At 29.6% G+C, this 15,128-nt stretch overlaps 1 protein-coding gene across 1 annotated transcript in view; it reads left to right on the plus strand.

The window, feature by feature from the left end:
* LOC129916114 (coiled-coil domain-containing protein lobo) overlaps positions 1–13,647 on the plus strand; it is a 132,111-nt gene extending 118,464 nt beyond the window's left edge. The window contains exons 3-10 of the mRNA XM_055995902.1: positions 6,825–7,196; positions 7,254–7,965; positions 8,023–8,155; positions 11,503–11,551; positions 11,640–11,852; positions 12,029–12,250; positions 12,943–13,134; positions 13,202–13,647. Coding sequence (XP_055851877.1) covers positions 6,825–7,196; positions 7,254–7,965; positions 8,023–8,155; positions 11,503–11,551; positions 11,640–11,852; positions 12,029–12,250; positions 12,943–13,134; positions 13,202–13,441 — 2,133 coding nt within the window. The 3' untranslated portion in view covers positions 13,442–13,647. The remainder of the gene's footprint in view (positions 1–6,824; positions 7,197–7,253; positions 7,966–8,022; positions 8,156–11,502; positions 11,552–11,639; positions 11,853–12,028; positions 12,251–12,942; positions 13,135–13,201) is intronic.
* The last annotated feature ends 1,481 nt before the right edge of the window (positions 13,648–15,128 follow it).

The raw sequence follows: 15,128 nt of genomic DNA on the forward strand, positions 1-15,128 counted from the left end.
TTTTAAAATCCCGATTTTTAGAATCCCGTTTTTCATTATCCCGATTTTGCAAGCAAAACTAATTATTTTGTTTAAAAAAAAATTTTAAAATAAAACAACTAGTTTTGCTTGCAAAATTGGGATACTATAACAAATTAAAAAATGAGACATTGTTCTAAACGCACCTTTAACAAAAAAAAAAATATATAAGAAAAATAAGAAAAAGTAAGGAATGTGATACTAAAAAGAAATCAATTAACAAATTTATATTTACTTTAAAGTTTCAGAAGAACAATAAAATCGTGATAATCCCATAGATTAATAATAACATAAAATGATCACAACACCTTAAATTAAGTACACACTACATAATCAAAAGAAATTTCATTTAAATATATTTCAACTTATATTTGGATGCATTTCAACAATTTTGATATTTAAATAAATGAAATTTGGGTTGGGGTCGAAATTCTGTATGTTGCAAAATTCTGTATTCAAAATACTGTATGCCAAAATACTGTATGTCAAAATTCTGTATGTCCAAAATGCTGTACGAGCAAAATTCTGAAAGTCAAAATTCTGTGTAGCAAAATTCTGGTTGGTCAAAATACTGTATATCAAAATTCTGTACATCAAAATTCTGTATATCAAAATTCTGTAAAAATGCTGTAAAAAAATATCGTTTTGATAATGTAAAAAAAGTGCGAGCGCACTTTTGTACATTATCAAAACGATATTTTTTTACAGCATTTTTACAGAATTTTGATATACAGTATTTTGCCGTACAGAATTTTACAAAACAGAATTTTGCAAGTCAGTATTTTGTTCATACAGTATTTTGACGTACAGAATTTTGTATTTACAGTATAATGACGTACAGAATTATGGTCTCACAGTATTTTGACCCTACAGAATTTTGTCGTACAGAATTTTGACAAGCAGAATTATGACCCGCTCCCATGAAATTTCTTTTACTTGTGAACTCAATTTAAGGCTTTAATCATCTTATATTTTTATAAAAGAAATACCGCTTTCATAATGTGTTGAAGGTACATATTGTGTGGGCAAAAAATCAGTTTTACTAATTTTTTGTCTATTTCTCATGATTTTTTTATTTGTGAATTAAGCATGTATTTTGTAAAAAAAATAGGGATTTTCGGGATTTTAAAATGCGGGATTTCAGAAAACGGGATTTAAAAAAGCGGTATTTTAGTAAACGGGATTTTAAAACTTTTTTTTCGGGATTTTCGAAAAACGGGATTTTAAAAAGCTGGATTCCGATACGCTCCCAGTTAGCTTATATATAAATAAGAAATATGTATACATTTTTGTAATTTTAAAATAAATTTGATTGTTTTGTAAGTGGAACAACCATGAAGAAGTATTTCTACATCCTTGGCAAAATCGCCTCAAATTACTACTCATTCCGATCTGATTGTTCCTGTTCCATTCAAAGGAAGGAATCAAAAATGTCTTGCTTCGTAGATTGTATTTCCTCATTAAATGAAGTACTACAAACTTTGGACTATTTTTCAGTAAATTTCTTTCAAAAATCCTTAGGTACTTTGTGTATTTCCAAAGGACCGTTTTTTAGACAAAGTTTAAAAACTTAATTATTAGATTCATAAAATAATATTTTTTTGAAAAAAACAATTTTTCTATTCAAAGAAATTTTTTCCAAAAACTACAATAAAATATTTTAAAAATTTTGTTGTTAGATGTTTATTTAGAATTATGTTCATTATGAGCATACTAAGGATTTTTTCAAAAGTTTTTTTATAAAAAAAAATTTAGGTATCTGCATAAAAAAATACTTTTTAACGATTTTGAAAATGTTTACTTGCGGCATGTCTGCCTGTCTCTATCTTGAGCTTCACCGCAAAACCATAAGGCGATTTTAAGTTAAATTTTTGTATTAAGTATAATTAATTGAAATTACCAAATGGAAAAGTTTGGTTTACATAAAACAGCTCTTACGATTTTGGTTAAAACAAATAAACCGAATTTAACCACCAATTTTGAACAAACAAATTAAGTAACTTCAATTTCTATAAAAAAAAAAAATTAAAAACTCATTTTTGGATAGGTAAAGAAAAGTCAATTTTTTTGCAAAATCTATTTTTCGAAAATGCATCAATGAATTTTGTCGTAACTTTTGTCTTATGAGTGGATAACAATTCCAAGTTATTTTTTAATTTTTTTTTTAATTTTACAAAGTCGTAAAAAAATTTCCAAAAATACTTCGTTATAGTACAAGAAATCAAATTGCGTATAGGTACTTGATGGTTTGTTATTCTCAAAGTTTGAAAAGTTGTAGGTATTTGCAATTTGAAAATAAATTTCATGTAATTTTTAATTTTTTGTTAAATTTCTCGTAAAATGAAATTAAAAATGAATTTTTACATAAAAAAAAGTTCAATATCTTAGGCAATTTTCCCATTAGTTGTGCATTTCATTTTTGATGAACCATTTTTTGACCACTTCCCTTCAGCAGTGTGATATAGATTGCAAGGTTGTTTTTTTGTGGTGTTTTTTTTATGAAAACTGATTGCATTCAAAACATTTCAGCTCGTTTAGTAGATGTCTCACATCAGGCATGATTGTAGTTAATTTTTTAGCTGAAATAATAAGCTTTCCGATTGTATAAAATTTGTAGTAGATTATCGTGTGAAACCATTGACAAAATGTTGTGCGAAGTACAAAAAAGTTTTTATTTTTTTTCTCTGAATAATTAGTGATTTCAAAAAATCGTGATAATAATTTTTACGCAACATAAAGATTTGAATACCTATAGCTTTATGCTTTAAAAAAATTTTAGGCTTTTAGGTTTAATACTTATTTTGTAAACGTTTTTAAATGATAAATAGAGATTTTATTATTTTTTTTAAATTTTTGTAAAATATTGGCTTCAAAAAATTAACCCTTTTTTTTCTTTACCTTAAATAATTATACTATGATGTATAAGACGGTATTATTATTTTATAAATTTTTATGACAAAAAAATATTATTTTCAATTAACTACATTGATAATAAGGATAATTCAGAGATAAGAATTCAATTATTTTAATAAAAGTAGCAATTTTTCATGAAAGTTCTTTGCTAACGTTATCAATTAAAATTATCTCCTCTAAGCGTATAACCATTTTTTTTTAGTAAGGATCAATACATTTTTTGTCGCTTTGGTTTTATTTTTCGTTTTATATGTATAACTTTATTAATTAATGGCTTAATCTATTATATATATTAAAGTTTGGTTTTGTGTACGTTCGCTAACCGGCCACACAGACTGACTCATTTTCTTATTTTTTTTTTGAAATCAAAGAGACATAAGAGGAGAAGGTTTAAGGCAAACAAAATTCAAGATTTTATAGGGTAAATAGGGGTAACACGACATTGAAAAAAGAGGCTATTTTCTAAACGGTAAGTCGTAAAGAGTTGACTTTTTTTTTAAATGATAGACAAATTTATTCAATAGTTTAAAAAGGTATTGAAAAAATTCAAAAAAATTTCAAAACCAAGTTGTGAAGATTTTTTTGCAGTCATAGACCTTCGACAAAAGACTAATTAGAGGTACGCAAAATTTTGCACAGAAATTTGAGTTACATCATGAGAAAGATATTTAAAAAAAAAATTAGGGGTCTAAAACGGATTTTTTTCATAGGCCCTGTATTTTGAAATAAAAATTTTTGAAAAACAACCTAATTTTTAGGGACATTTTTGAGTAGTCTTTTATTTTTTTGGAATTTTTAAAAGTCTGCAAAAAATCTCAAATTTATAGGAAATATAGGTTTTAATCATGCGCATGCATGTACAAACTTTTGAATTTTTAAATCGATTTTTGACCGAATAACGGGAAAAACAATTTTTTTTTGTCCCAAGTTTTTTGGCCGTTTTTAACAGTTTTTTATTTTTATCTTTTTTTCTTCAATAGATAAATGAATGAAATTTACAGTGTAGATAGATAATAGGCAAGACTATATTTGTACAAAGTTTCAATTAATTTTGTAATGACAAATTTGAAATATCGGTAAAATAAAACTCTATTTTTCAACACGTTACATCTTTTGATCTGGAGCTTACAAAAATTTGATTTATCTTTATTGAGCATCCTGATAATATTACCTTTCATTTGATATATCACACATAACGCTACATTAACTACAAGCCTTACAATGGTACATTAAAAAACTTCAGAAATACCTCAAAATACCTGTGGGCATCTGTTGCCCATGAGGAGTCACCAGTGCGTTGCAGTGAGGGAAGTACCGTAATCTCAGTGTGTTATTTCGACGTGGTTGGCTTTAAAAAATTCTAACTTCTTTTGTAGTCATCTCAGAAATAAGATTGAACCGTCATGAGAAAGGTGAAATAATAAGCTTTCTCATGATATAAAATTTTTTATATGTTGTCATTGAAAAAAATTGATTCAATAGCGTGTGAAAAAAAAATTATAAGTTTTTTTCCTTTTTTTGATGAAAATTGATCGTTTTTGCTTTTTTTCAAGAAATATGTACGTACCTATGGATTCAAAAAATGTATGAAAAATTTAAAATATTGCAATCCACAGCAAAAAAACACAAAAAATTACATTTTTTACTGTCATGAATCCATTTGTTATCTATTGTATATATTAAAGTTTGGTTTTGTGTACGTTCGCTAACCGGCCACACAGACTGACTCATTTTCTTATTTTTTTTTTGAAATCAAAGAGGCATAAGAGGAGAAGGTTTAAGGCAAAACAAATTCAAGATTTTATAGGGTAAATAGGGGTGACACGACATTGAAAAAAGAGGCTATTTTCTAAACGGTAAGTCGTAAAGAGTTGACTTTTTTTTAAATGATAGACAAATTTATTCAATAGTTAAAAAAGGTATTGAAAAAATTCAAAAAAATTTCAAAACCAAGTTGTGAAGATTTTTTTGCAGTCATAGACCTTCGACAAAAGACTAATTAGAGGTACGCAAAATTTTGCACAGAAATTTGAGTTACACCATGAGAAAGATATTTAAAAAAAAAAATGAGGGGTCTAAAACGGATTTTTTTCATAGGCCCTGTATTTTGAAATAAAATTTTTTGAAAAACAACCTAATTTTTAGGGACATTTTTGAGTAGTCTTTTATTTTTTTGGAATTTTTAAAAGTCTGCAAAAAATCTCAAATTTATAGGAAATATAGGTTTTAATCATGCGCATGCATGAGTTTTTTGCATAGGCCACTTTTGCTAAAAGTTTAAAAGTTAACATTTATAAACTCATTTTATGAACTTTTCAAGTTTTGATAATCTTTTTACTTTGAAAATTAACTAATTACAGAGTCTAAAATTAGAAATAAATACAAGAAATGGCGGAACGAAGTCCGCCGGGTCAGCTAGTATTTTTATAAAGAATTTTGATGATGATGCTTTGACAAACGCTATCGAACTTAGAAAATCCAAAATTTTACATTTGATTTAAAATATGTAGGTTTTATGTTAAAAATCTCGATATCCTTGTAAGTCCGTCCTTATTAATGGAGTAAAACAAATTAATTAATTGAAAATATGTGCAAAAAGACAGTTTACATATTTCTAGATTTATTTATTTTTGTGTGTTTGAAAAATTGTTTTTCGAAAAACCATTCATTAATTTAGAAATTAAGTGCATCTATGATTATTGATTACGGTTATAACTATTATAACTATTTTATGATGTTTGGTTTTGACTAATTATGAAAAATTAAAGTCTGCAATTGTTGAATTGAAAATTGTTTTTTATCTTATTCTCTCATAGAAATACTTAGTTGATAAAAAATTGTTTAAACTCAACAGGAAATAATAATGTTTGAATTCAAGACAAAACAAAAAAAAAACTAATTTTAAACTTTTTTTGAGAGCGAACAGAAAACGAACAGAACTTTAATAAGCAGAAATTTGAAGGCCAAAACTCGTCCCACTCACATTCTTCCAATATTTTTCTAAAAGAAGATTTCATTTCTTCCATTTTACGTGTAGGATTATCATACTTTAAGTAAATTTTAAAATTATATAGCAAAGTCCATTTGTTGCGTAAATATTCTAAAACCGAACGACCAAGAGTCATTTAATTTCTTCTTCAAACAGAAACCAATATTTACAAGTAGGTACATACCACCAACATCAACCATCAGAATCAAAACAACAACAACAACAAACATAATATTTAGATAAAAAGCCTTTCTATAATGCAAAAGTATATAGTTGTATCAAATAGCGGTGCACAGTGCATAGGCATACAAAAAGGTGCATAAAAATAATGTCGCTTCAAAGTGCACTTTCTACTCATCATTATTTAACTTTTTTTGTTGTTGTTGTTGTTGTTGCTGTTTTTGTTTGCCTATGCGGTAAGGTGAGTCCTTGTCTCTCTCTCCTTGTTTATATATTTTAATTTCTTCGCTAAAAAAAAAATTTATAATGATGAAGGTGGAGAAAAGAAGGTTGGTTGAGTTTATCATTCAACCCATTTCGCTAGTGCATAAAGTTATTAAAACAAAATACAAAGTGAGAAACATGGACTATGACAACGACAACGACGACTATTGTTTCCTTTTCGAGGACATTTTTTCTCTTTGACGCATTGCCGCGCGCCGCCATTATATTTGTAATCCTAAAGTCTAGATGTGATGGTTAAAGTTGAAAAAGGCTTTCATTTATTAAAAAAAAAAAACTAGTCTTGGTGACCGCAAATAAGTTGAATGATACTATTTTTATGTATCTATTGATTTATAGGTTGAATAGGTTTTAGAATCCTTTTTTTTTGTGTGCGACTTGATCTAGGTCATTTTAATGATGAAAGTTTATTGATTTTGATTTTTTTTTTCTTTTTTTTTAGCCACCATTTTTGGTCTCACCTACAACTTTACTTCGACGACGTTGTGGAAATAGCTTTGAGATGGCCACTTTACTATGCAGTATGCTGATTGGAGCCGGCTTTCCAGCTTTAGTCGTTTCGGGATCGGCCAAACGGGATACTGTTAATAATGATCAACGAAATGTTAAGTATTCCTTGCCAGACGATCAAGAATGTTCAAAAGACCAAGATGAAAAGTCTGAGATTCTGAAAATGAAAGGATCCGATAAATATAAGCTTAAGTCAAAACCAGACTTAGTGAGCCATTTGACAGATCAGCTCGAACAAATGAGGTTGGAGAAGGAAAATCAGGAAAAGTTTTTACGAGAAGAAGCCGAAAGAGTTCAACGAGAGGTAAGGGAGTTGTAGAAATTGTTAAGTCAAATCAAACTTTATTTCATTTTTGCTTAGAACCTTGAAGATGAAGCTTCATTTAATGACCCTTATCGTCTTTCGCATTCTTGGGTTGTTGTAATCCACAATGCTCCATGGAGTTGTAAGCCTCGCAGCAAGATTATAAACGAAGACGGTGATAAAGTAGATGCTCCGCCAAGTGCAACTTTCATAGAGCCTTCTACCGGTTTTCAGCATGATCCATCATCAAAAGCCTACATTCACATTGAAAGTATTTGGAATCATCTCAACTATTACGTAAATTTGCAAACTTGTCGCATTCGTGATATGCAATGGGATCTTCGAGATTCAAGTCATTGGGAACATCTTTTAGCTGGAGAGCCACCTGAAATGCGAGTTAAAGAACAATGTTCTGATGAGAATATAACAAACGAGAGTGGAGAACTTTCTGTCGAAAAACATTTAGATATGGGACGATCTTGGGTAGAAAAGTTGAATATCAGTGATAAGGATTTTGATGAGAGATATCCAAATTTACATAAGGCAGTTTATTATCATCGAGTTCTACATGAAAGATTTTCAAATTACATTCAACCAGATGGGAAAATGATGCAGGTGACACTTTTTTCTGATGATAATTATGAAGTTCCAGAAATACGTTGGGATTGGTATGAAAATCGTGACGATTTATTAACAAACATTAAGTTTGTTTTCTCTACTGGGCAGACAGAAGAATCTTTTCAAAAAGGAAGACCAGATTCATTAAAACGTAAATGTTTGAATTCCAGGAAAATATTTGTTTTTAATTCATTTTTTAATTTTTCAGATTTTATTCACAATTCTGATGATAAACAACCAAAAATATTACATTTTTATTCATCGCCAAGATTAGACTCAATGCGTTTGTGTGAAGTACATAATAATAAAATTATGTTGCATTTTGAGAAATCACCAGGAGCGTGAGTATAAAATCAAATAAATATTCTTAGCAAAAAATTAAAACAAAATTGAGTCGTAGTTAGTAAATGTTTAAGAATTATTGTAACACAATAATTAACACAGCGTTGAAATTTTACAGATAGATAATTTCATTGATAGATGCTATCATACTTATTTGCTATTTAAGAAAAAATTATGAAAAACTTCTTTGTGTTTCTTATTAGAAAATTATGTAGCTTTTCACACTGCGGCGTATGAGTGATTTTTTTTTTCATGTTAAACTTTTAATGCATTCTTGTTCATTTTTCTCAACAAATCAATAATTTGTAAGCAATTTCCGAGTTTGATTTGTTTTATTTTTGTAATATTTCCCTAAAAACATTTATAACATTTTCGAGGTATTGCAATTTACTCAAAAACTGCTCTACCGATTTTAATTAAATTTGGAGCACAAAGTGCTTTGAGTTATTCTTATAGATATAACTGAGTTTTTTGTAATAAGTTTTTTGAAACTAATAATATTAGCTAATAAAATTAGTATTCATCTCGCCCTCCGCATTATGAAGTTTTCTCACACATTCGCGATAGCGAGTACCTAACAATAATTTTCAGAGCTCATAATTTGTGTAGGTATTTCCAAAAAAATTTTGAAACGGGAGTGAATTATTAAAAAAAATCATTGAAATCGTAAATGATATCAGAAAGTCAGACATAAAAAAACTGCTTGCCACATGCAACATGCACTGTCATCATGATTCATGCCACATGCAACTTGCCATGTGTTGTGTGTTTTTTTAACCGTACTGCGGCGTACTGCATTTTTAAATACTAACGTACTACCAAATCTAAAGGTGAAACGACAGCCCTACTGCCCAATTGTCTCGTAGATGGTGATTGCGTCATAATCTCTTTGAAAATTTAAAATTTGATACAACACAACACGTTGCAAGTTACATGTTTCATGTGGCAAGTTGCATGTGGCAAGTTGTATGTGGCAAGTTGCGTGTGGCAAGTTGCATGTGGCAAGCTGCATGTGGCAAGTTGCATGTGGCAAGTTGCATGTGGTAATTTCCATGTGGCAAGTTGCAAGGGTTGCAAAAAGCTCACATTTCAGCTCAGCTCAAATTTGAGCTAGGTACCATAGCTTAGCTCATTTGAGCTGAGCTGAAAGTGAGCGCCCCAACTTCCAACGCCTATTTCTCGGAATTTTGAAGAAAATGAAAAAAAAAATTTTTAGATGCCAAAAGGTAGCGGGGACTCTAACCTACATTTGGGTATAACTCCCATCCCTGTAGGTCCACGCGTTCTCAAACCGGGAGAATTTAAAAGTAAAAAAAAAATAGGCACGATTCTGAAAAAATAGGCATGATGTGGCGGTTTAACATGGAAGGCGATTTTTTAAAAATCTGACAATGTGCAAAGCGTAGGCCCATGACACAAGCTATCATTTGGCATCACTCCCAAAAATTGCTCTCAAGCGGTTTAGCTTCCAGGATCGTTCAAAGATTCAAGGATTTTTCGAAAAAATATTTACCCCAACTTTCAAACGCGATTTTCTCGGAATTTTGAAAAAAATCGAAAAACCGGATTATACCACTATCGGGTAGCTGAGAATATAAGCTTTCATATGGCACCACTCCCCTGTCTCTAGATCAAAGCGTTCCAACGCCTATATCGCGGAATTTTGAAGAAAATGAAAATAAAATTTTTAATGCCAAAAGGTAGCGGGGACTCTAACCTACATTTGGGTACAACTCCCATCCCTGTAGGTCCACGCGTTCTCAAACCGGGAGAACTTAAAAGTAAAAACAAAAATTGGCACGATTCTGAAAAAATAGGCATGATGTGGCGGTTTAACATGGAAGGCGATTTATTAAAAATCTGACAATGTGCAAAGCGTAGGCCCATGGCACAAGCTATCATTTGGCATCACTCCCAAAAATTGCTCTCAAGCGGTTTAGCTTCCAGGAGCGTTCAAAGATTCGGGGATTTTTCGAAAAAAAATTTTACCCCAACTTTCAAACGCGATTTTCTCGGAATTTTGAAAAAAGTCGAAAAACCGGATTGTACCGAAATTTTTTTTATGATAAAAAAAGAAATATTTTACTAAAAAAATAGAAATATATTTACTATTAAAAAAACCAAGAGAAAAGAACACGAAAAATTATCTGTTTTATTTATAAAAATATCCATGTGTTAAAATAATTTCATTAATAACTAGAACCAAACATCTTAAGCTATGGTGTTTTATAAAAGTTTAAAATATCTTCATATTTCATTATACTTTCCAAATAAAAATCAATGTATCCTCTCACACATCACAGCTATAACCTATAAGATCACTTTACCTTAGCTCATATATCGAGCTATGGTACATAGCTCAAAAGTGAGCTAGCTCAAAATTTAAGCTGAGCTGTGAGCTGAGCTCAGCTCACTTTTGAGCTTTGTAGCAACCCTGCAAGTTCCATATTACAACATAAGTAAATTTCACAGAATAAATTGAAAACTACATGGACGCAAGGAGGATGAAAGAATTAATTTATTGTTCACTTGATAAAAATGTAAAAAACGAAGTGTGGATTAATTAATTTAATAATAGAAATTAATAATATCAAATGAAATTCATTTACATATACTGAATGAGAAGTATAACTTCAGTCGCGTGTACATGTGTACACACACTCTTTTTTTAATATCCGTCGAATTTCTTTCAGTTTTGACTATTTGGCCTTTAATTTGGTTCAATATTATAGTTAAAATAGTAGTCAAAATTTTAAGAAACTCGAAAAATATTAAAAAAAAAATATTCAATGCACTCATATTGCACTCATTAATGCAGAAAATTTTTTATTTGCAATAAAACTTTTGATACGCTAAATATTTGTATTTGCAATAGGTATAATTTTAATTTTCAATAAGATTGTATTTTTTTAAATTCAATATTTCTTATTTGCAATATAAATAAATATTTTTTTTATGCAAAGATTTTTTGGTTGTAATAAATACTATTTTAAATTTGTAATGAAAAACAAATGCAATTAAACAAATTATGTTGGTATTATTGTCTCAAACGGTATACCCAACCAACTATAGCAGTTAAAATAATCTTAAATGAACTTTTAAAAAATCTTGGTATGATTTAAACAATTTAAGAAGAATTATATAACTAAATTATAACTTAATTCGCAGAGATTAAAAAAAAAATATCCAACAAAAATGGAAATTAAAAATTAAAATCTTCTAAATTCATTACATTACAACATTTTTTTTCTTCACATTTTTAATCCTGAGACAATTTTTTAGTTTCATATTTAGTATTGTCTAACTACCTCCTACATACTTGCTTTTTTTTTTTTTTTCATTACAGATGCTTCTACAAAGAATTTATTACAAAATACGACATGACTAAGCTTCTGGTAATATAGTATTAAAATATTTAAAAAACTTTGACTACATTTTTCAATGTCTCTTGTCACAATTGTTTCTTATTTTTTCTCTTCCTAGGAAATCACAGAAAAATTTCAACGAGACACCGTCAAACCCGCCAACGAAGATATTTCAATTCGTTCGTTTTTACTTTCGAAAAATAAAATTCTTCTAAAATTTCACTACGTCTGTGGTGCACTTACTGCCGCAATCACCGAATTCATTAAACCACCAAAGCCGGATTACGGTCAAGAGATTATCTTCGATCCGTCACTCACAAAAGGATACAAGGTGTGTATAGTTGCAAAGCAAATAATCCTTTCCGCTGAATTGAACATACACAATATTTGGCAAGAATAACATAGATATTGACGATTGCCGTCGGCTTTCCTTTTCCTTCGTCCTTTGGTTATCCTTTGAAATAACATGCAGTTCTATTATTTTTTTTTGTTTATTTATTATTTCAGTTTGGCGAATCGAATCCTGATCCTACTGAACTAGAACTCTACTTGTTGTTGTTAGACCAACTCAGAGCCGAAGAATCCGCGAAGAAGTCCTTCGACCGAACCATTGACGAGTTAAATAATATTTTCGACCGAAGGAAACGTGAAATCAAACATACTAATTTAAAATTTAGAGCATTTGATCCTTTACGAAATGAAACAGCAAGGAAACTCCGCCTCGAGAGGGTAAAGTCAAACGCATCATAATGCTCGTAATCTGGGAAATTTAATTTCGAATGACCTAATTAGCTGGTGGTAATGAACTCTCTTCTAACCCGTCATCGTCTTCGATAAATGCATTCATATCCTTCTAATTGCAATAAGGATATGTATTTGTTATTGTGTGAGAGTAGCAAGAGTGGCCTGATGGCTACTGTGTGTTTCAATGCATATCAAGGATATGTTGGCCCTCTTGCCCGCCACCTCATTATATATGTTAATTTCAATTTGTTTACCTATTTAGTGCATTATAGGGATATGCTTCTGTCTGAGAGCTGAGAGAGTGCGAGTCAAGATGAGAGGACTCCCAAGGTGGTGGCTATTTAGATTAATGCATTTGTATTACTTGGGAATAGATAGTGTCACTCTATTGTATGTTTGTTGTCCAACTTCTTAATGCAAAATGGAAAGCATCAATATTTGGGCAACGTAATTAAGTTGTACACACACGAACAGGAGTAGCAAAGATGGTAGTTTGGGTTTGTTGTTTAAGATGAAGACGATTGCCGGTCAGCCCAGCCAGCCAGCCAGCCGGCTTTTGCCCCAAGGTTCTTTGTTCAAGGACCTTGAACTTAATTAGTTTAATCGAATATTAAATTTCTGATACCTGATGATCTTTAAAAAAAAAGACTAAACCTTTAATGTGTTCTATTTTAAAGGACGAATTGGAGAAGCAAATAAAAAAGGACAGACGAGTGAATCTTCCTGATTTCTTGGCTCCTTATTTGGTGCCTTACGATGGTCGTACATTAAATCCCAAAGAATCCTTGACAGCTTATAATTCTTGTTTGAATGATTTAAAGACGCGATTTGTGTCTCTTTTGAATGAACTTCAACGCCGCTATGAAGATGTTAGTTTGAGTTTTTTTTTTATTGATTTTGTATAATATTTAATGTCTCTTTTTTGTTTCCTTGCAGTTGACAGCTGAAGCACAATCTTTAAAAAAATTCTTGGGGAAATTTCATAATAAATTCGATGACTTCGATTATGAACGTCTATTGCAGGAATCAAAGGATCTCGAATTGAATAAGAGGATGGTGCAAAAGAGATTAACGATTACACACGAAGAAGCACAAAAGAAATATGATTTGGTCAAACAGTCATTGCTCAAGGACAAACGTCTGCAATTGAAAAGTATTTCAGTAGTAGGAAAATAATGATTAAAAAAAAAATGCGATGAGAGTACTGTGCTACTGGAACGGTTTCAGACAGTTTTTGATTTTAAATCGCTTTTTATGAGTTTTTTTAGGAAATTTATTTTGATATAAAATTGAATTTTTTATTTAATTTTTATCGATTTAACTTAGAATTTGTATGAATTTTACTCATCATTTAATTGAAATAAACGAGTTTGAATAAATAATTCGTATTTCTTTTTTTGGAAAGATTTTAGTTCCAAACCTTGAAGAAGTTCTGATTTCAATCAACTTCCTAAAGGAAGTTGGTAGAGTTCACGGTTTATAGGTATTTCTAATAAGAAAATCCTTCGAACGAACAAAAAGTCATAAAAATGAACTAGAAGTACGTAAGTTAAAAAAAAAAAAAAAAAAATGGCAGTCCGTTGAAAAAGGTTACCAAACTTCTTGGGAGATGGACACAATTCTAAAATTCTGAAACCCAGACTCCTTAAAATTAAAAATCCCAAAAGACTGAAATCTCGAAAACTCAAAATCCCGACAACTTGAAACTAAACCTCATAATCTTGAAAAATCCTCAAACATCAAACAAAAAAAAAAAAAAAAAAAAAACAATATGCCAAAAATCCACATTCCCGAAAATCTAAAATCACAAAAATAAAATAGGTAAAGTAAAAAACTTTTCAAAATTGTTACAGAAAAGGAAATGGCAATAGAAAAGAATTTTACAACATTAATTGGGGATATTAAATTCGAAAGTTTGGTTTTCGGGGTTCTGGATTTTCGGGATCTTGAATTTTCAGAACATTAAGTTTTATATTTTTGCTTTATTTTTGGTAGCCTCCAAATTTTACAAACTGTTTTTTTCAGTTTTTACGCAGTAATCTCGGAATGTCTCAGTCACTTTTTTAACGATCCTCAATATTTTTTTTGTAAATTTTGTATCCCATAAATCTTGGAAAAGCTATATTTTCCTCAATTGTTTTAACTTTAACCATTTTTTATTGCATAATGCAACAAAAAAAAAAAAAAATATAAAATTTAGGTAATATTCTGAAAGAATATTTATCTACGCACAAAATTGGTATATTGCTTTATAGAATTGGACCAAAACTGCATAATCGACACTATTTTTTAGTGTGCAGAGTGTAAAATAAGATGCTCGTTATTTTAAATGAATTACATATATGGTCGAAAAAAAAAAAAAAATTAAAAAAAAATTTCAAGTTTCTTATTTAATTCAAAACCGTGCCTTCAAGTAGTTGAAGTTTTTTATGGAAATAACATGGGCTTTTGGACCTTGTTCGATAAATTTTAAATTTCAGCCAAACCATTTGTTCAAAAAATTTAAAACTTTACAGACTTATACTTTATAGGTGTAGCTATCATGTGGATATATTTCAGATTTTTAGTTGTTTTAGTTTTAGTTTTAGTTTTAGTTTTAGTTTTAGAGATTCAGCTTGGTAAAGAAAATTGTTTTTTTCAGACTTTTTTGCAAAAAGTCCCTTTTTACAGGTTTAATTTCAAAAAATTAAAAAAACCAACATTTTTACATATTCACAAATAAGCGTACACTTATATGTAATAATTTATCTATGGAAAAAAAATTTTTTTTTGCGTTTTTGAAAAAAAAAAAAAAAGAGTTTTAGTGCACAGAAAGCTTGTAAAGTTAGTTTTTTAATATAGCAATTTATATTAAGTTAGTTAA

This window comes from Episyrphus balteatus, chromosome 3 (genome assembly GCF_945859705.1).
Source record: "Episyrphus balteatus chromosome 3, idEpiBalt1.1, whole genome shotgun sequence".
Classification (NCBI taxonomy): Eukaryota; Metazoa; Arthropoda; class Insecta; order Diptera; family Syrphidae; genus Episyrphus; species Episyrphus balteatus.